The sequence below is a fragment of the Bombina bombina genome, chromosome 1 (genome assembly GCF_027579735.1).
Source record: "Bombina bombina isolate aBomBom1 chromosome 1, aBomBom1.pri, whole genome shotgun sequence".
In the NCBI taxonomy this organism is placed as follows: domain Eukaryota; kingdom Metazoa; phylum Chordata; class Amphibia; order Anura; family Bombinatoridae; genus Bombina; species Bombina bombina.
In genome coordinates, this window is record NC_069499.1 from 399,747,890 (window position 1) to 399,770,270 (window position 22,381).

At 37.1% G+C, this 22,381-nt stretch overlaps 1 protein-coding gene across 1 annotated transcript in view; it reads left to right on the forward strand.

Moving 5' to 3' along the window:
- The window catches only part of FMNL2 (formin like 2), a 557,440-nt gene that overhangs the window by 264,656 nt on the left and 270,403 nt on the right, over window positions 1-22,381 (forward strand). The window contains exon 2 of the mRNA XM_053698305.1: window positions 140-223. Coding sequence (XP_053554280.1) covers window positions 140-223 — 84 coding nt within the window. The remainder of the gene's footprint in view (window positions 1-139; window positions 224-22,381) is intronic.

The window sequence follows — 22,381 nt, forward strand, 5'->3', positions numbered from 1 at the left end:
GGCCTAGACTGTCCCTTTAATATTTATAACCAGCTATAAACATTATTTAACAGTTTTTCTGTTCTGATATATATATATATATATTATTTTTTTCTCCCCAAAGTTTCCATGTTTAAATCTTTTGTTTTTCCCTTAACAGAATGCAATGAACCTGCCACCTGACAAAGCCAGATTATTGCGTCAGTACGACAATGAGAAAAAATGGGAACTCATCTGTGATCAGGTAAAAAAAAAACAGTGATCTTTAAAACTGATTTATCCAGCAGTGTATAAAAGACAGAGCTCAGCTTCTATTCTTTTTATTCGCCTGCTTCCATAAGTACCTACGCACATGGCGCTTTTTGTAATATCTCCTGTGACATTGTCCTTTTCAGTTCTCATTGACTTCTCTTTGGGTAATACTTTTATTCCACCAGTATTTGTTTAACCAACAAAAGCGTAGTGAGGTAAATTATGTGTCACATTGACAGAGTTTTAGAGCTGCCTTGATAATTTTTGCATCATTTTTATCATTTTTGCAGCTTTTTTTTTTAACACAAAGAAAAATTGTCAAAAATAATTAAATCTTAATTTTTGAGTGTTTGGCTGTTTGATCAGATAGCGGCAATTAAATGCAATTTTTATATTAGTTAGGCTAGAGCTGACTTTGAAGGAAATAACAGCAGTAAACCCATCTTTGTATAGTGTAAAGGTGATTAAAATGAGGTAAACCCATCTTTGTATAGTGTAAAGGTGATTAAAATGAGGTAAACCCATCTTTGTATAGTGTAAAGGTGATTAAAATGAGGTAAACCCATCTTTGTATAGTGTAAATGTGATTAAAATGAGGTAAACCCATCTTTGTATAGTGTAAAGGTGATTAAAATGAGGTAAACCCATCTTTGTATAGTGTAAAGGTGATTAAAATGAGGTAAACCCATCTTTGTATAGTGTAAATGTGATTAAAATGAGGTAAACCCATCTTTGTATAGTGTAAAGGTGATTAAAATGAGGTAAACCCATCTTTGTATAGTGTAAATGTGATTAAAATGAGGTAAACCCATCTTTGTATAGTGTAAAGGTGATTAAAATGAGGTAAACCCATCTTTGTATAGTGTAAAGGTGATTAAAATGAGGTAAACCCATCTTTGTATAGTGTAAATGTGATTAAAATGAGGTAAACCCATCTTTGTATAGTGTAAAGGTGATTAAAATGAGGTAAACCCATCTTTGTATAGTGTAAATGTGATTAAAATGAGGTAAACCCATCTTTGTATAGTGTAAAGGTGATTAAAATGAGGTAAACCCATCTTTGTATAGTGTAAAGGTGATTAAAATGAGGCAACTGCTTTACAGTTAATCTGTAACAAGTTGGTTTAAGTAAGTTCAATATCAATGCATGTTGGTGAATATTGATTATGCTATAATGTATCATAAATAGATATAAAAGTGACATTTGCAATTATTCTTCTAATGTTTTGAGTAAAGGAACATCTGTTTTACAGGGAAAAACTGTAATACTTTTTTTTATTGCCCTCATTTTAGAGGCAACAAAGAAACAAATTACTTTAATGTCCCTTTAAATAATGAGTCAATAGAAATATATGTGCATGTTTAAGCATCACCAGCATAAAGTTTGTGTGAAACTTTGCCAAGCTAATGTTTTATTGTAGATAAGAGTTCTGAATACTTACATATAATTGTGCCATACTTTTCTTTCTTTCTTATTTGGACTTTGTCCTTTACATCCTTTCCAATTCCAATACTGCACATTACAGTTAAATAGCAAAGAGTACCAAAGTATCCAGAGATATGTTGAACTCAATATTTGGATAGTTATTTGACCATCAAAAAGATCACAGCTAAAGTAGTCACATACCTGTCCTCTTTGCTTATAGTCACCCAAAGCTGTCTGGAGAAGAGTACAATTTATTGTTATGCCACCAGACCTAAAACATGCAGTCATGCAAGGACAGGCTGACACAAACAAACAATGCCATTCTGAAATGGTATACCATAGGCTTCATGCTGAGCAGCCATTTTGGGTATTGGATGAGGGAGAGGGGATCAGAAGGTAGGGAAAGGTACTTGGAGGGAGAGGTGATTTTGTCCCGTGTAACAGGCTTTAATGAGATTATAAATGATTTTATGTGGGAATGTATGTAGAAGAATCTAATGTTCCATGCTTAACATTTTCAAAACCATGGCCCCTTGCTTTACATAACATGTTTTAGTACTTCTGAGAGCTATCCTGCCTCTGGGTATATATCTTGCACCCCAACAACTTTTAGAGACTTGGGAGTACCAATTTGATGAGAGGCTGCACTTAAGCAATAATGAAAAATTTAGATCCATTCAGTGTACTGTGGCAGCAATTAATTTACAAACATATGGCTAGATTACGAGTTTTGCGCTATACAGTGTGCGTAAAGAACGCAATAAAATGAGCGGTTATGAGCGCTGCTGTTATGAGTTACTGAAAAACCTCCTTGTGCTGTGCGTTATGGTGCGTTAAGCTCCATACCACACAAAAGCCAAGGGCTGAGTTTACGTGCTTGTGCACGCTTCCCTCACAGTCATCAATGGGGAGAGAGTGTTAGAAAAAACTAACACCTACGATCGCGGAATGGCAAATCGATGTCTATGGGGAAAAGAAAATTACGTTTAAACCCAACATGCTAACATAACCCCCTAGTCTAGACACCCCTAGTCCTCCGCCCCCGACATCGCCAACACTAAATAAAGTTATTAACCCCTAATCCGCCATTCCCTGACATCGCCAACACTAAATAAACCTATTAACCCCTAAACCGCCGGCCCCCACTTCGCCAACACTATAATAAAGTTATTAACCCCTAATCCGCCACTCCCCGACGTCGCTGACACTAAGTAAAGCTATTAACCCCTAAACCGCACGGCCCCACATCACAACTAATAAACTAAACCAATTAACCGCTAAACCGCCAGCCCCCACCTCACAAAACACTAAATTAAACTATTAACCGTTAAACCTAACACCCCCTAACTTTAAATTAAAAGTTACAATATAACTATCTTAAAATAAATAAAAACTTACCTGTGACATAAAAAAAATAAGATTAAACTATAAATTAACCTAACCTAACTATTCTAATAAAATAAATAAACCCAATTTATTCTAATAAAATAAATAAACCCAATTTACATGATTAAAAAAACCTAACACTGCGATTTTTTTTTTTTTACAAATTTAAAAAAACCTAATACTACGAATTCTTTTTAAAAATTACAAAAAATAATAAACACTAAAATTACGAAAAATAAAAAAAATCTTAGATTACAAAAATAATAAACGAAATTATAAAAAAACAATTACACCTATTTTAATAGCCCTATAAAAATAAAAAAAGCCCCGCAAAATAAAAACACCCCCTAACCTACAATAAACTACCAATAGCACTTAGAAGGGCCTTTTGTAGGGCATTACCCTAAGTTAAACAGCTCTTTTACTGACAAAAAAATTACAAAGTCCCCCCAACAGTAAAATCCCCCACCCAACCAACCCCCCAAAATAAAAAAACCTAAGTCTAAATAAAACCTAAACTGCCCATTGCCCCTAAAGGGGCATTTGTATGGGCATTGCCCTTAAAAGGGCATTCAGCTCTTTTACTGCCCTTAAAAGGGCATTCAGCTCTTTTACAGTGCCCATCTCTAATCTAAAAATAAACCCACCCAAAAAAAACAAAAACCTTACACTAACCCCATAAAATCTACTCATGGTTCCTGAAGTCCGGACATCCATCTTCATCCAGGTGGCAAGAAGTCTTCATCCAGGCGGCGACATATTCCTCCATCGCAGGGCCATCTTCTTTCTTCATCCCGGTGTCGCGGAGCTGTGGAGGCACGGAACTGTGGAGGAGCAGAGCTTCTTTGCCAGCGGCACGGACATCCAGCATGCAGGATCCTCTTCATACGGTCATCGCCGTACACTGAAGCTTGAATGCAAGAATACCCGTTTAAATATGGAGTACCTTACATTCCGATTGGCTGACATTTTAAAATCCTATTGGCTGGCATTTTCAAATCAGCCAATAGGATGAATGCTACTGAAATCCTATTGGCTGATTTGAACAGTATTTTTTATTTTGGGGGATTGGTTGGGTGGGGGGGGTTACTGTTGTGGAGATTTTTTAATTTTTTTGTCAGTAAAAGAGCTGTTTAACTTAGGGCAATGCTCTACAAAAGTTATTTTTAAGGGCTATTGGTAGTTTATTGTAGGTTAGGGGATGTTTTTATTGTGGGAGGGCTTTTTTTATTTTGTAGGGCTAGTAGATTAGGTGTATTTGTTTTTATTTTTGATAATTTCGTTTATTATTTTTTGTAATCTTAGAGTTTTTTTTATTTTTCGTATTAGGTTTTTTTAAATTTGTAATTTCGTTTTTTTTTTATTTCTCTCGTAAAGGTGTATCCAGTCCATGGGGTTCATCCATTACTTGTGAGATTTTTCTGACAGAGGTCAGGTTGTCAAAGCTACTAACTTCCTGCCGTGCTCTTTATTCCACTTCTCAGCCGTCAGTGGCTCAGTTTATGGAAGTAATCGGCTTAATGGTAGCGGCAATGGACATAGTTCCGTTTGCCCGCCTACATCTCAGACCACTGCAACTTTGCATGCTCAATCAGTGGAATGGGGATTACACAGATTTGTCCCCTCTGCTAAATCTGGATCAAGATACCAGAGATTCTCTTCTCTGGTGGCTATCTCGGGTCCATCTGTCCAGGGGAATGATCTTCCGCAGGCCAGAATGGACTATAGTGACGACAGATGCCAGCCTTCTGGGCTGGGGCGCAGTCTGGAACTCCCTGAAGGCTCAGGGTTCGTGGACTCAGGAGGAAGCCCTCCTTCCGATAAACATTCTGGAACTAAGAGCGATATTCAATGCTCTTCAGGCTTGACCTCAGCTAGCTGCGGTCAGGTTCATCAGATTTCAGTCGGACAACATCACGACTGTAGCCTATATCAACCATCAGGGGGGTACAAAGAGCCCCCTGGTGATGTTGGAGGTTTCAAAGATAATTCTATGGGCAGAGCTTCACTCTTTCCATCTCTCAGCTATCCATATCCCAGGAGTAGAGAACTGGGAGGCGGATTTTTTAAGTCGGCAGACTTTTCATCCGGGGGAGTGGGAACTCCATCCGGAGGTATTTGCCCAGTTGATTCATCTATGGGGCAAACCAGAACTGGATCTCATGGCATCTCGTCAGAACGCCAAGCTTCCTTGTTACGGGTCCAGGGATCCCAAGGCAGCACTGATAGATGCTCTAGCAGCGCCCTGGTCCTTCAGCCTGGCTTATGTGTTTCCACCGTTTCCTCTGCTCCCTCGTCTGATTGCCAAGATCAAGCAGGAGAGAGCTTCTGTGATTTTGATAGCTCCTGCGTGGCCACGCAGGACTTGGTATGCAGATCTGGTGGACATGTCATCCTTTCCACCATGGACTCTGCTGCTGAGACAGGACCTTCTACTTCAAGGTCCTTTCAGACATCCAAATCTAATTTCTCTGCGTCTGACTGCTTGGAGATTGAACGCTTGATTCTATCAAAGCGTGGTTTTTCCGAGTCGGTCATTGATACCTTAATTCAGGCTCGAAAGCCTGTCACCAGGAAAAATCTATCATAAGATATGGTGTAAATATCTTCATTGGTGGGAATCCAAGGGTTACTCATGGAGTAAAGTCAGGATTCCTAGAATATTATCTTTTCTCCAGGAGGGATTGGAGAAAGGATTGTCTGCTAGTTCCTTAAAGATCTCTGCTCTGTCTATTCTTTTGCACAAACGTCTGGCTGAGGTTCCAGACGTTCAGGCGTTTTGTCAGGCTTTAGTTAGAATTAAGCCTGTGTTTAAACCTGTTGCTCTGCCATGGAGTTTAAATTTAGTTCTTAAGGTTCTTCAAGGGGTTCCGTTTGAACCTCTGTATTCCATAGATATTAAACTTTTATCTTGGAAAGTTGTGTTTCTAGTAGCTATCTCCTCGGCTCGAAGAGTTTCGGAGTTATCTGCTTTACAGTGTGATTCCCCTTATCTGATTTTCCATGCAGATAAGGTAGTTTTGTGTACCAAACCTGGGTTTCTTCCTATGGTAGTATCTAATAAGAACATCAATCAGGAGATTGTTGTTCCTTCATTATGTCCTAATCCTTCCTCAAAGAAGGAACGTCTTTTACACAATCTTGATGTGGTTCGTGCTTTAAAGTTTTATTTACAAGTTACGAAGGATTTTCGTCAAACATCTGCTTTGTTTGTTGTCTACTCTGGACAGAGGAGAGGCCAAAAGGCTTCGGCAACTTCTTTATCTTTTTGGCTAAGAAGTATAATACGCTTAGCTTATGAGACTGCTGGCCAGCAGCCTCCTGAAAGAATTACAGCTCATTCCACTAGAGCGGTAGCTTCCACATGGGCTTTTAAAAATGAGGCCTCTGTTGAACAGATTTGTAAGGCGGCGACTTGGTCTTCGCTTCATACCTTTTCTAAATTCTACAAATTCGATACTTTTGCTTCTTCGGAGGCTATTTTTGGGAGAAAGGTCTTACAGGCAGTAGTGCCTTCCATTTAAGGGCCTGCCTTGTCCCTCCCTTCATCCGTGTCCTAAAGCCTTGGTATTGGTATCCCACAAGTAATGGATGAACCCATGGACTGGATACACCTTTACAAGAGAAAACAAAATTTATGCTTACCTGATAAATTTATGTCTCTTGTGGTGTATCCAGTCCATGGCCCACCCTGTCATTTTTAGGCAGGTGTTTTTTATTTTTAACTACAGTCACCACTGCACCCTATAGTTTCTCCTTTTTTCTTGCTTGTCTTCGGTCGAATGACTGGGGGTGGCAGTTAGGGGAGGAGCTATATAGACAGCTCTGCTGTGGGTGTCCTCTTGCAGCTTCCTGTTGGGAAGGAGAATATCCCCTTTTTCATAGTATTAGGTTTTTTTAATCATGTAAATTAGTTTTTTTAATTGGTAGTTTTTTTAATTTTATTAGAATAGTTATGTTAGGTTAATTTATAGTTTAATCTTTTTTTTTATTTCATAGGTAAGTTTTTATTTATTTTAAGATAGTTATATTGTAACTTTTAATTTAAAGTTAGGGGGAGTGTTAGGTTTAGGGGGTTAATATTTTAATTTAGTGTTTTGTGATTGGGGGGCAGCGGTTTAGGGGTTAATAGGTTTAGTTTATTAGTTGCGATGTGGGGAGCTGGCGGTTTAGGGGTTAATAGCTTTATTTAGTGTTGGCGATGTCAGGGAGTGGTGGATCAGGGGTTAATAACTTTATTATAGTGTTGGCGATTTGGGGGTCCAGCGGTTTAGGGGTTAACAGGTTTATATAGTGTTGGAGATGTGGGGGGGTCGACGGTTTAGGAGTTAATAGGTTTATTTTAGTGTCTGCGATGTGGGTGGGTGGCAGATTAGGGGTTAATATGTTTAATATAGTGTTTGCGATGCGGGGAGGGTTAGCGGTTTAGGGGTTAATTGGTAGTTTATGGGTGTTGGTGTACTTTGTAACATTTTAGTTATGAGTTTTGTGAAACATTTTTCTTTCTCAAAATACATAACTACTGGTCTCAGATTGCGGAATGGATCGTGTCGGTATAGGCTCCAACACAAGCATTTTAGCCGCGCCGCACAACTTGTAATACGGTGCTATGGAATTTTTTTTAGCGCGGAATGGAGGTTTGCGTTAAGGCTAAAATGCTTGCGTTACAGGCAGCCTATACCTGACTAGTAATATGCATTACCGGACAATCCACACGCAATGGCCATTTTTTCATCGGTATAGCCGTACCGCAAAACTCATAATCTAGCCGAATCTGATTACATTGTTAGATGAGACTATTCCAACCATTGAGGCCTAGCATTCTGCAGTCATGAATGATGTCAGTGGTATACCAACATACTGATGATTCACATATATTTTGACTCCATAGGGTATGTCATCAGCATGGTAGTTGTTGATTTTGGATTAGCTATGCCACACAACAACATTTTTCTGACAGAGATATTAAATGAGCATTTCTGCACAAAAGCAATGTTATTTGAAGGTGCTACCATCTCTGGAAGTAACTATTTACAAAGATTCAAAAAGCTTTAAAAAATGTAAATAGCTACAGGCTAATAGAATAAATAGTTTCAAAAGATAACACCTGGACTAAATATATGAGAAGCGCTAGCCGAGCATTCTATTACTGCATTGATATTCCCCCCTTATATATAAATTGTAATCAGTTACAGATTGGTATTTGTTTAGCTTATGCAACATTATAGTAGTGCTCACTTCTGCAAGTATAGAAATAATAGCGCAGATTACTTGAGTACAGGCTGCTAGCTTATAGATTTATTAAATCAACAGTTACCAAATTGTCACAGAAACAGCTCACAGATCACTCAGCTAATGTTAATATGTTTGAGACATATTTGCCTAAAATAATGTACAATTTTCCCTATATTGGTATAGTTAGTATTATTGTTACATTAAGAACTACTTATTCTTAATTAAATATAAATCTATAGACATAAAACGTATAAAAATAAACTCATTTATGCGTCTGCACTTTAAACAGTTTTACTATAATATCTGGCTCACTGATCCTGCATTTAGGATAATCCTGACATAGAAATCGTAGACATCTCATAGTTATGTCATTGCATTTTGTGTTATGTGATTGGCAGGTCTCTGGAGGTGACTGTAAGCAATTAGTAGCTACTGGTATAGGTATTAACTATGCTGTAGGATTATGGCACATTAATAATGACTCTTTTTCTCTAAATGAGATCAGTACCTTTAGCTTCTAACTGTGAATAGGCTTCCCTGGAATAGAGAATGGTTCTGTAATTATCTTTTGAGCATCCACAAACTCTTAAGGAATTGTCAATCACAGCTTCAAAGGACACATCACAGAGTGTGCTCCACATAGATAACAATCACAAGCTGAGTGATATTTAAAACCTAGGATTATTTTTCTCCTTCTCTGTAGTCATTTCTGTCTCTCAGTAGATTGATCAAATGCACGTTTTCTTCCATAAATTATACATTTAGTGAGAAATAGATGTATAGACAAAAAAATAGTCTGCTGTTGTTGCTTGATAATTCTCAGGCCTGTGTAGTGGAGGAGCCTGCAGGAATCCATCCTGTGGTGCTGAAAGTGGCATTGTATGGAATGTAAATGACCTGAGCCTCTGCGGGATCCAGTCTATTTCACAGTGGTAGCTAACTCAGCAACATATTCTATTGCATATTGCAAATACGTAGAATAAAATCACCTAATGATGTAATTCGCAACATAAGTGTCATTCAAAAAATGATTTTTTTTTATAGTTAAGGAGACATACATTTCAGACCTCACTTACCAAAGATTTTCTTATTATGTCCAGTTACTCTGGAATATACAATCTCACCTTGTAATTACAACACACGTCTGCTATAGAGTAACATATCAGCCAAGTCTTAATGTTTATTTATCAATAGCTAAACCCCACCCACCATTTGCCTTATTCGGAAGAGCCAATCTGGGCTCTAGTCCACAGATAACAAGGCTAACCTCACTATAATGTTAGTATACAATGCTTTGTTTTGCAGTTGTTATCTGATAAAGACAATTATGGACAGATATGTAGCAGAGTTAGCCTTGAGAAGTCAGCAGGTGCATCAAGTTTTGAGCTAACTTACATGGAAAGGGAGCAAAATAAATACTGAAAATATATTGCAAATGTGTTTCTTTATGCATAGCTAAATATTTTATAGACAAATCTGATATATAAAATATGTTGCATTTTTTGAAACAATGGCCCCTATTTAAGAAAGGTCTTGCGGACCTGATACGACACTGCGGATCAGGTCCGCAAGACCTCGCTGAATACGGAGAGCAATACGCTCTCCGTATTCAGCATTGCACCAGCAGCTCACAAGAGGGGTGTCAATAAACCCGATCGTACTCGATGCACAGAATGTAGTCCCCTGTTCAGGCCACTTTAAAAAAAAAAAAAAAAAAAAAAAAAAGGGCACGCTGAATTTTGTATGTTTTTTGGTACAATTTTAGCTTTGTATCACATTAAATACAATTTTACTTTAGACAGTAAATTTGCATTGTTTGCTGTGTACTTAAAATATGTATGCATGTTTTAAATTCCCATTTTGATGCATATGGATTCTTATGAGTACTGTTAAAGGAATAGTTTAGTCAAAATTAAACTTTCATGATTCAGATAGAGCAGTGTTTTTCAACCAGTGTGCCGTTGCACACTAGTGTGCCGTGAGAGATCATCAGGTGTGCCGCGGCAGACTGACAATCATTATGATTGTTTGTGAATGAATGTCAATATGTCATGTATAGTTTGTAGGAGGCATGGCATGACAGCACAGTACAGTGTATATATATATATATATATATATATATATATATATAAATTCATTAAAATTATGGGGGGGGGGAGATAAAAAAATGAAATTAAAATCCTCCATGTCTCAAAATTAAATCAATGTAAATATTTGCATAGGAAATTAGTACATCTAGGCAAGTATCCCCGCTTGCTTTTTTTTTTTTGGGAAAAGCAAGCGGGGATACTTGCCTAGATGTACTAATTTCCTATGCAAACATTTACATTGATTTTATATATATATATATATATATATATATATATATATATATATACACTATATATATATCCTGTATTAGGCTACAATGTGTAATTTTGTAAAATTTTGGGATGGTGGTGTGCTACGGGAATTTTTAATGTAAAAAAGTGTGCCACAGCAAAAAAAAGGTTGCAAATCACTGAGATAGAGCATGAAATTTTAAGCAACTTTCTAATTTACTCCTATTATCAATTTTTCTTTGTTCTCTTGATATCTTTATTTGAATGTAAGCTTAGGAGCCGGACCATTTTTGGTTCAGCGCCTGGGTAGCGCTTGCTGATTGGTGGCTACATTTAGACACCAATGAGAAAGTGCTACCCAGGTGCTGAATCAAAAATAGGCCAGCTTCTATGCTTACATTCTTGCTTTGTCAAATAAAGATACCAAGAGATCGAAGCAAAATTGATAAGAGGAGTAAATTAGGAAGTTTAATTTTGACTAGACTATTCCTTTAATAGATTTTCAATGTGTATATTTTTATTACGATTTTTTCCTAGTGCTTTTTGGGTTTAATTGATCAAGCCTTCTCCTCCCCTATGACTGCAGGTTCTCACAACCTGTGCACAGGCAGGGGGCAGTGTTGCCAGAAACGAGATGGGCCGGACAGGGGCAAATGTGTACGCCCCTGTCTGCCCTCGCTTGATAAATCGAGCCCTTAGTATGATTTTTAACTGCTTATTTTATTAAGCATTATATTGTAACATAGTTGTCTCTCCTTAACATACAGATACACACAGCACCCAAGGTAAATGTTGTCTTTACAGAGTCCAGTGAAAGACCTTGTAGCCCTGACAATTATTTTGAAATAATCTTGCCTGAGCATGAGTTTTAGAGAATATAATCATGTATCCGTAAAGCTAAATGTGACCGTATGGTTTTATAAGCCCCTAGTCTTCATACTTTGCTTTACAAGCTCATTTCATCTTCATATTTCCTGTTTGTGTAATTTGACATCATTTTTTTTTCCTGTAGTCTTTGCAACATATTTTATTGTGTCACAATCAATAGATATAAGAAAATGCTTGAAAAATAAAGTGTTAACTCTTGGTTCCATTTTTCTCTTGTTGACCTCTGTAGTATAGTTACTCTTTCTGTTATAGCTCAAAATATTGCCCAAAATGAAATGCATTGCTCTTTTCCTCTCTCCCTGACATTAATCTATAACAATTTCATTCTTCTTTGTGTCCTCAAATGGCCTTTTCTAAGCCTTTTAGATCTTGGCAACTGCAGAATGAAACTACACGGTTTGTGTGGATGATATTATGCTTGCACTGCATTCAGGTTCTACACATGCTGAAGAATATAAACATATACCTTAAAAAGTAGCTTTTTTTTACAGTACAGTATATATTGCTGGTTTTCAAACCTGTCCTCAGGCCTCGGTAACAGGCCACATTTTGAGGATATCTGAACTGGAGCACAGGTGAAATAATCAGCTGATAAGTAAACTTGGTTATTTTACCTGCTCTCATATGAGGTAATCCCGAAATCCTGGCCTGTTGGGGAGGTCTGAGGACAGATTTGAAAACCAGTGCAATAGATTGATGTTATAATTTTCTTCAGGATCCATTATTGCAGCAGAGTTCATGAAATAGCATTTTCAATAAAAATGCATCTCTGACTGCTATATATAAATAATATTAAAAACATGTTGATTTGATAATCATAATGATTTGTTTGTGTTTATACAGTATAGTTAGGTGTACATCGTAATATGTAAATGCTTTGCTAAGATTTATGATGCATAGTGTAAATAAGCATTGCAAAATAAATATTGTTTTGTAAGGAATTAAAACTGCATGCTATGGCAATTTTAGAACAATCCAGAGATGCAACCCAGTGGGCTTGAATAGACTAGACCCCCATTTCTATCCCCCCTGTAGCATTGCCACTTCTAATTGCAGGACCAAATGGGCCCCATAGATATAAGGCCCATTCTCGACAGAGACCTCTTTGAGACCCCTGTAGTTATGCCCCTGATACACATCCTGCAAAGCATTAGACAAATGTTGGGATGTTTGTTTATGTAGTCCAGCCCCTCGGAAAAAGGCACAGATTTCTAAGTTATAGCAAATGGAAAGCGTGCTAATTAATTAATATACATTGTTGGGTAGAGCCGGGGTACATTTGCTTTGCTTTCCTGGCATACAGTATTTTAGGATTAAGTTACTGAATGTCTCAAGGGGTAATAAATACCCTGTTGCAAGCATGTTATGTTATGTAGCAGTTTTTAACCCTTTGAATTACTTTTTTTTCTGTGCAAGCAAGGGATAAGTCATTGCTTACCCTATATCTCACCCTCACATATGGACACCCAGGAAATCATGGCTGATAAATTAAACACATTTGTTGAGCCCTAATCTAAGTGACAAGTATTGATCATTTAGGTTGGAAAACATACTAAAATGACATTTCCTCTTGAACAAGCCATATAATTGCAGTCATTGTAGTGGAGGAAACCTTGCAATCAAAATAACGGCAACAATTATTTCATTATTATAGAAAGCAAATCATTACTGTTCAGAGAGCCTTTGTAGGTTGCTTTCTCAAATGAACAAGGCTTAATATTGTAATGTAGATCAGCAAATGACTTCAGATGGGAGGGTTAGCAGCATATATGAGGTCATCTTTGTATTTCTCATAACTCTTGCACACCAGTGGTATTGTTAGGGTTTAATGCAAAGCAATTAGTAGTCTACAATAAACATGAAAAATAATGAAAAATAATATTTTAATCTATTGATGTGAGGTAAAATAATGATATCTTCTTACAGCGTCTATCTTGCACCAATATGTACTATTTAAATCCAGGTTAATGTTAAAAACAAATTCATTTAAGATGAAAAAAAAAAGAGGAACAAAAAAGGCAAATAAGGAGGCTTCACCTTCCATGCTCCTCCCATCTGGTGTGCACAACAAATCCACATTTTCTATCAAACACCCCTTATGATTCATTTTATTAGTATTAAATAAAGCTAACACTTCTTGTAATATTTGCAGTATTCATTCTGCAAGGGTAATTTGCGTTCCAATGGCACCACTCTTTTTGTCACGGGAACACGCCCTTATATAAATATCAGTTAGTTGCCATTTATTAATCACTTTTGAGTTTGTGGGCTTTAAGGTGCTCATCTATGTTACAGATATTTACTATTGCAGCATAAAAACCGCATAGGATGCCTTATAAAAGCACTCAATGTTTCCCTTTGCATATTCATATGTCAATGTGGGTGTATGCTAAAAACATAATCCTTTTTCACAATCTTAAAAATGGGTAATAAGTTAATACTCAAAGAAGTCATGTCCGGATTGGCCTACCAGGACACAAGGAAATCTCCCAGTGGGCCACAGTAGCTTGGGCTGACCAGCTACAATTAAAGAAAGGGTTCCTGCTAGTGAGGTAATGCAGCTGTATCACCTCTCTTCTTTTGCCCTCTGAGCTATATGTATTATGTATTTCCTAGACCATATACCATTTTAGTAGCCTTCTTTTGAATTGTTTCTAGTGTCTAGTCAAATCACATTGGTTGACAGAGCGTTTTGAGTCTCTTTTTCAGATCACACTATGGATAATATATAAATAGGGCGTGTTCATTCTACAGACTCAATGGAAAACAGGGCGTTTTATTCAAAACAAATGGCACAAATTACCCATTCTTGTTCACTATATGCATGTATTCCAAATTATGGTGCCATGTGCTTAAAGTGTTACCTACTTAAAGGGACAGTCTAGTATAATTTCATTTCATTATTCAGAGAGGACTTTTAATTTTAATCAGCTTTCCAATTTACTTTTATCATCAAATTTGCTTTTTTCTCTTAGTATTCTTAGTTTAAACTAAACATAGGTAGGCTCATATGCTAATTTCTAAGCCTTTGAGGGCTGCCTCTTATCACATGCTTTTTAAATCTCTTTTCAACACAAAGAGACAGAAAGTACACGTGGGCCATATAGATAACACTGTGTTCAGGCACAGGGGGTTATTTAAGATCTAGCACAAAACAATGCTAAATTTAAGACAATAGATAATAAACAGTCATAGTCATGTGATCAGAGGGCTGGAAGAAGGTTCCTAGATACAAGGTAATCACAGAGGTAAAAAGCACATTAATATAACTGTGTTGGTTATGCAAAACTGGGGACTGGGTAATAAAGGGATTATATATCTTTAAAAACAATAACAATTCTATGGTAGACTGTCCCTTTAACATTATTATGTCTGTCTTAAAGAGTTGCTACTTGTAAGGTCTAAATTGACTGGTAAAATCCAACTTAGATTCCCACCTTCTGATGCAATGCAAACAAAATATGTTTTGTTTTCCTAGTGGAAGCTGCTTGAGTTAAATACAAAGTTGACTTAGCAATGCAAAGATACTCTCAGTTGTTTTCTCTTTAAATTACTACTTTTCACACAGCTCATTCTCAATATAACTGAGTTAACATTAAATTATAAGGCCAATTGCAGAAAAAATATACACTTGTACAGGTAACCCTCTAGCATTTCAATATATTTCCTTTTCATTTAATTGCGTCTTAGTTTCCATTTTTAGGTTGGCTGGAGTGCGATTGAGATTGACTGACTGCAGCTGTTCACCCAATCATAACTCATCTTAGATACATCAAGACGTAGTGTTTTTTCCTCTCACAGTGTTCATTATTTTTCCAAAAACTCAATTTTCATTTATTTGCAAAGTCTCAGCAAAACAGGTAATATCTTTTCTTTGGTCCCTCATCTCAGGTCCAGCATTATGATTATTTTGAGAGAATATGTGCATTGACTGCAATATCCTGTTTATTTTAGAAATGTGTCTCTTCTGGCAAGCTTTGCTGGCAAAATTACAAATCCAATTTGGCTGAGGCAAATTGAATATGTTTTTGGTTCCGGACATGAAAGTTCATTTATCAGTACTATAGACAGACATAAATCTAAAAAAAAAATCATAACTTTGGTCTTTGGCTGCTGCCAAGATGGAGGAAAGTGAATGAAAAGTTGTTTTTTTGCCATTTTTTTTAGATTCTCAAAGGTGGTCTTCAGTAATATTGAAAAACTTTATGTTCAGACTGTCGCTGCATCTGCTTTAAGATGAATATTAACTCTCTATTGAGACAAAACTTTCAGTTTGTATCCTAAAGAACAAATAAATTCTTCAAATATTAGTGACTCACATAGCATAACAGAATTAGAGATATTTTTTCTCCCTATGGAGCTATTTTACATTCTAGCAAATCTAGGCCAATCATCCAATACTCTCAATAACTTCAAACAGCATGTTTTAAACATTCAATTTTTTTTCATTAATAATTAGTGATCTTAAATATAAATTAGAACATGGTATTAAAAAGAGCCAGAACTTCCATATCATCAATGGTCTGTAAATGGTAGTTTACATTAGATGTATTTGATAATAAATATCCAAACACAACTTTTACATGCCCTATTAAGTGCAATAAACCCTTGGTATTTTTAATTCTGTATCAATGATTTGCAGTTGCGTGAACAGATTCACTTGAAAAATGTTTATTGATTAAAAAGATAGATAATCCCTTTAATACCCATTTCCCAGTTATGCATAACCAATATTGTTATAGTAGTATACTGTTTTCCTCTATGATTACCTGTATCTAGACCACTGCAGACTGCCCCTTATCTCAGCTTTGTCACCACATTTACAAGCTTGCATTTTATCCAATTAGTGCTGGTTTTTGTATAACCATTATCATTCTCCACGGGAGTGAGCACAATGTTATCTATATGGCACATATGAACTAGCACTGTCTGGCTTTTGTGCAAGATGTGCTGAGATAAGGGGCCCCTTGCAGAGAATGAGAAACAGGCAAACCTAGAGGTTATAAAGTATATTATTATAACAATGTTATCTATCTTTTTAAACAATTAAAAAATCAAGTAGACTGTCCCTTTAAGATCAAAGGGGGGGGGGTGTCTCAGATCAAACAGTGTCTCAAGCTAGTGTTGGTTATAGGATTTTCTATTTTAAGCAAATTAGGCTAATTTGTCAACTAGACTTTATAAGATAACAGTTTCCTGCCTTATAGTAGGGATTGTTTATGATGTTATGGTTTTGGGGGGGGGGGGACAAATAGTTTAATGAGTGAGGAAATTACCCAGTATTCTTGGTGCATGTAGGTACCAATTGTAGAATTAGTGGGAGACAGAGGGTCCAAAAAATGATTTTTTCTATTCTTCTACTGAGCCATTATTACCGGTCTCATGGCCTAATTCAGAAGGGAAGTTAAACGTGCGATTACAAATACGGTGTATGAAGGAGCGTGTTAGAATATGATACTTATGGTAAACAATAATTGTGCTTAGTAAAATGAATGAATCAACATGATTTTGTATTTGCCTGTCACTATTTGACAGTTTCACTTGTGATGTAAGTACTGTGTGCTGATCTTAAGAAACATAAATCTGCTAATATGCTTGACATATTTAAACTAAAGTTTACAATTTTAAAAAACTTTACAATTTTCTTGTATTATCAAATTTGGTTCATTCTCTTGGTATCTTTTGTTGAATGAGCAACAATGCACTACTGGGGGCTATCTGAACACACTGAGTCAATGGCAAGAGGCATATATGTGCAGCCACCAATCACCTGCTAGTTCCCATAGTACATTGCTGCTCCTGAGCCTACCTAGGTATGCTTTTCAACAAATGATACCAAGAAAGCAAAGTAAATTAGATAATATAAGTGAATGTGGAAGTTGTTTTATATACTCTATCTGGATCATGAAAATTTCATTTTGACTTCACTGTCCCTTTAAATTGAATTTACGTGTAATCTTATTTCAGTTTTTGCAATGCATTTGTAATATTTGTTGATTATCTTGTATGATACAGCTTCCTGTTAGACTTTAGGTTTAACTCATCATATATAATCATGTTATGTACATCACATATATACATAAAAAGCCAATCTGAGATTTAAGACAAAAGGTTGACAGGTGAACACTGGATTGAAAGCTATTGGAAGCATTTACATCACTGAAAATTATGTGTTACTGAATATAATAGAGACTGTATGTCAGTACATAGAGCTTTCTAAACTTTGTATGGTGAATTGCCGATATTCAATATTGATACAATAAATTAAATTAAAGCGTTAACAGGTCCTAACGCTTCTTTTTCACTACCGCTGCTATTACGAGTCTTGCAGGTTTAGGGGCCCCGCACACTTTTTTGGCCTTACCGCAAACTGATTTACGTAAACCCTTTTTTCTATGGGACTTCCACAGCGCCGGTATTACGAGTTTGTCCTGGGAGGCCAAAAAGTGAGCGGTACAGCCTCTACGTCCAAGATTCCTAACGCATTTTAAAGTCAGTAGTTATGAGTTTTATGTTACAACGCCGTAGCATAAAACTAAAGCGCTAACAAGTACACTAAGACCCATAAACTACCTATTAACCCCTAAACCGAGGCCCTCCCACATCGCAAACACTATAATAAAATGATTAACCCCTAATCTGCCGCTCCGGACATCGCCGCCACTAGAATAAACATATTAACCCCTAAACCGCCGCACTCCCACCTCGCAAACACTAGTTAAATAATATTAACCCCTAATCTGCCGCCCCTAACATCACCGCCACCTACATTATACTTATTAACCCCTAATTTGCCATCCCCAACATCACCGCCACTATTCTAAATTTATTAACCCTTTAAACCTAAGTCTAACCCTAACACCCCCTAACTTAAATATAATTTAAAAAAATCTAAATAAAATTACTATCATTAACTAAATTATTCCTATTTAGTTTTAAATACTTACCTATAAAATAAACCCTAAGCTAGCTACACTATAACTAATAGCTACATTGTAGCTAGCTTAGGGTTTATTTTTATTGTATTTGTATTTATTTTAACTAGGTACAATAATTATTAAATAGTTATTAACTATTTACTAACTACCTAGCTAAAATAAATACAAAGTTACCTGTGAAATAAAACCTAACCTAAGTTACACAATTAAATAAATTAAATTAAATTAGCTAAATCACAAAAAAAACCCACTAAATTAAAGAAAATAAAAAACAAATTACAGATCTTGAAACTAATTACACCTAATCTAAGAGCCCTATCAAAATACAAAAAAGCCCCCCCCCCCCCCCAAATAAAAAAACCCCTAGCCTAAACTAAACTATCAATAACCCTTAAAAGGGCCATTTGCGGGGCATTGCCCCAAAGAAATCAGCTCTTTTACCAACAGTAAAACCCACCACCCACACAACCAACCCCCCAAATAAAAGCCTAACTAAAAAACCTAAGCTCCCCATTGCCCTGAAAAGGGCATTTGGATGGGCATTGCCCTTAAAAGGGCATTTAGCTCTATTGCAGGCCCAAGGCCCTAACCTAAAAAATTAACCCACCCAATACACCCTTAAAAAAAATCCTAAAACTAACCCCCGAAGATTCACTTACCGGGAGAAGTCTTCATCCTGAATGAAGCCAGCAGAAGTGGTCCTCCAGACGGGCAGAAGTGGTTCTCCAGATGGGCAGAAGTCTTCATCCAGAAGGCATCTTCTATCTTCATCCTTCCGGCGCGGAGTGGGTCCATCTTCAAGACATCCGACGCGGAGCATCCTCTTCTTCTGACGGACTAACTATGAATGAAGGTACCTTTAAATGACGTCATCCAAGATTCAGATTGGCTTATCCAATCAGCCAATAGGATTTTTTCTACCTTAATTCTGATTGGCTGATAGAATTCTATCAGCCAATCGCAATCTAAGGGACGCCATCTTGGATGAAGTCATTTAAAGGTACCTTCACAAAGAACGTAAAGCAAAGCATCAGCCTATTTTTTTTCTCTCATTGGAGGATTAGGTTAAATCAAATTAGGCAAATTAGGACCTGTATACTAAAAACAAACTACATGTTGCCAACACACTTTATCTTTTTATCTTATTTTGTTGCAGATGATTCTTCATTAACCTACATTAGTTCTCTTGGCAGTGAATCTTCTTTACTTTATAGCAAGCTCAATCAAGCATTACTCATGGCATCATAATATTTATTTGCCTAGTTTAAAAATTACTAAGAAGAATAGTTGTACTGGATTTAAGACCAGTAGCCTTTCCTTTAGCATGAGTACCTTATATTTCATTAGGCTTTTTGAATAGTACAATGAGTTACATCTTCCTAAGCAATGTGTGATGCAGCTTTTTTAGTACGTTGGAACAAAAGACTGAATTTGCTCATGAACATATCACAAAGTAACATGACCAGAAAAACAGTGCTCTCTATCCATATTCAGATTACTGTACAGGTGCTTTCCATATATTATATATCTCATAGGGTAAATTAAGCAAAAGATAGCGCCTCACTGTGTCAGCTTTGGATATCAACATCACAGTAAAGCTGTGTCACAAACACCCAAGGATTGAAGGGTCTGGAGCAGTACTGGATGGTCAACAGCGTCAAAGGCTGCGGAGAGGTCAATAAGGATTAGCATGGAGTAGTGAGCTTTAGACATGGCAGTAAGTAGGTCATTTGTCACCTTGATGATGGCAGTATTGGTAGAGTGTTGGGGGAAAAAGCCAGACTGCAAAGGGTCAAGAATATGGTTAAATGAAAGCGTTATAAGCATTTATAAACAATCGGCTCAAGAAGTTTAGAGGCGAGGGGAAGAAGAGAGTTGGGATAATAGCTGCAAGGGGATTGCTGAATCGAGTGCCGTTTAAAAATAAATAAAATTAGTGTAATTAGAGCATGTTTAAGGGATGATGGAAATGTTCTAGTGTAAAGGAAGAGGTTGGATATGAGTGTAAGTGTAGGGGAAAGGGAAGGTGATAGTTGTGAGGAAATATGATCGAGGGGACAGGTAGTAAGATGGAAAGATGAAAGTAGAGCAGAAACCTCCTCCTCTGTAAAAAGGAGTGTATGTGCTGAGTTTTAAAGTTGCAGTGACTTGTAAAGTGTCAATATTGTTGTTGTGGTATGAGGTTATTTCATGTCAGATGGAGTCAATTTTTGTTTTTAAATGTTTTGAAAAGCCATGTGGTAATGGGAAGAGAGGGAGGTCAAAGGAGGGTATTAAAAGTGCAGAAAAAATGCTTAGTAGTTTTGCTTGGAGAGGTTGATGGTGGATGAGCGCAGCGTAAATTTGTAAAGCAAGAAGTCGGCAGAGGAGGAAGATTTCCTCTAGTATTGTTTTGCAGTGTGGGTGCATTTTTGCAAGTAGCGTGACAGATGTGTGTGCCATGATTGGGGGTGCTTCTGTGGGTTGCAAGCAATGGAAGTAGGGGATGTTTTGTCAAGGGCAGAGGTCAGATTGGAATTATACAGAGAGAAAGATTAATGTCAGGAAAGGGAGTAGTAGACTGAAGGGAGAAGTGTGAGCGTTTATAGTGTGAGAGAGTAGTTTTGTGTCTATGGTATGTACATTTTTTTGGAGTCTATTTAAAGGGTTGGGTGGTGGTAGTGCAGTCATTGTAGTGATGCTGCATTTCAAGAGATGGTGGTCAGAGGATGGGAATGGCAAGTTAGTAAACCGAGAAACCGAGCAATTGTGGCTGAAGATTATGTCAATTGAATGACCATCTTTGTGAATTAGTGGGAATTAGTCCACTGTGAGAGGCCAAATGATGAAGTGAGCTCTATGCGCTTTGAAACTCCAGGAGCACTAGGGTTATCAATGGGAATATTGAAGTCCTCAAGAGTGAGAGCTGGTGAGTCACAGAAGAGGTAGTAAGGTAGCCATGAGGCAAAGTGGTCTAGGAAAAGTTTAGGTGTTCCAGGGGGGAGATAAATGACAGCTATTTAAACAGATAAGGGTGAAAATAAACACATTGTATGGGCTTCAAAGGAAGAGAATGTGAGGGAAGAAGTGGGTGGTATGTATTGAAAAGTAGAGTAGGGAGAGAGAATGATGCCAAAACCATATCCTTGCTTGTTGCCAGCCCCCCCCCCCCCCCATAAGGAAGAGCAGCAGCAGGTGCTTTGTCTAAAGGAGACAGGTTTTGGTGAGGTCCAAGAGGTAAGGAAGTAGGATATGAACAGGTCATGGATTGTCATACTTTGCAAGGGATCAGGTTCAGGAGTAAGGAGCTGTTGTGCAGAGGTTTCAGTTTTTGGGGTTAATGTTGTGTTTTGTCTGCGTGAATCTTTCCTTTTAGGCATAATTAAACAGGTACAAGGTTTTAGGAAATAAAGGAGATGGTTTTATTTATAGGATAAAGCAATGCAGAGATATGCAATTAGATAAGACAAAACATAGCACCCATACTAAGCCATACCAGTTGGCTAAATAACAATAAATAATAAGACAGGTCTTTTACAGATAAGTAGTGCCATTGGTAACCCCTCCAATTCATAAAGTCTATAGGTTGTTGTATTAGGCAGGAATACAGTTCTTTGTAATAACAGGCAGGATATTTTCCAAATGATGTAGACTGGAACAGTGACATAACAGGAAGGAATGCAGAGCTTTGTGTAACAGACAGGATATTTGCATATGTTGAAGACTGGAACTGTGTAATAACACGCAGGAAAGCAGAGCTTTGTAATAACAAGCAGGATACTTGCATATGCTGTAGAACTGGAACTGTGTAGTATCAGGCAGGAAAGCAGGGCTTGTATAACAGACAGGATATTGTATATGCTGAAGACTGGAACTGTGTAATAACACGCAGGAATGCAGCGCCTTGTAATAACAAGCAGGATACTTGCATATGCTGTAGACTGGACACAGTTGTAACAAACTGGAAACTTGCATAA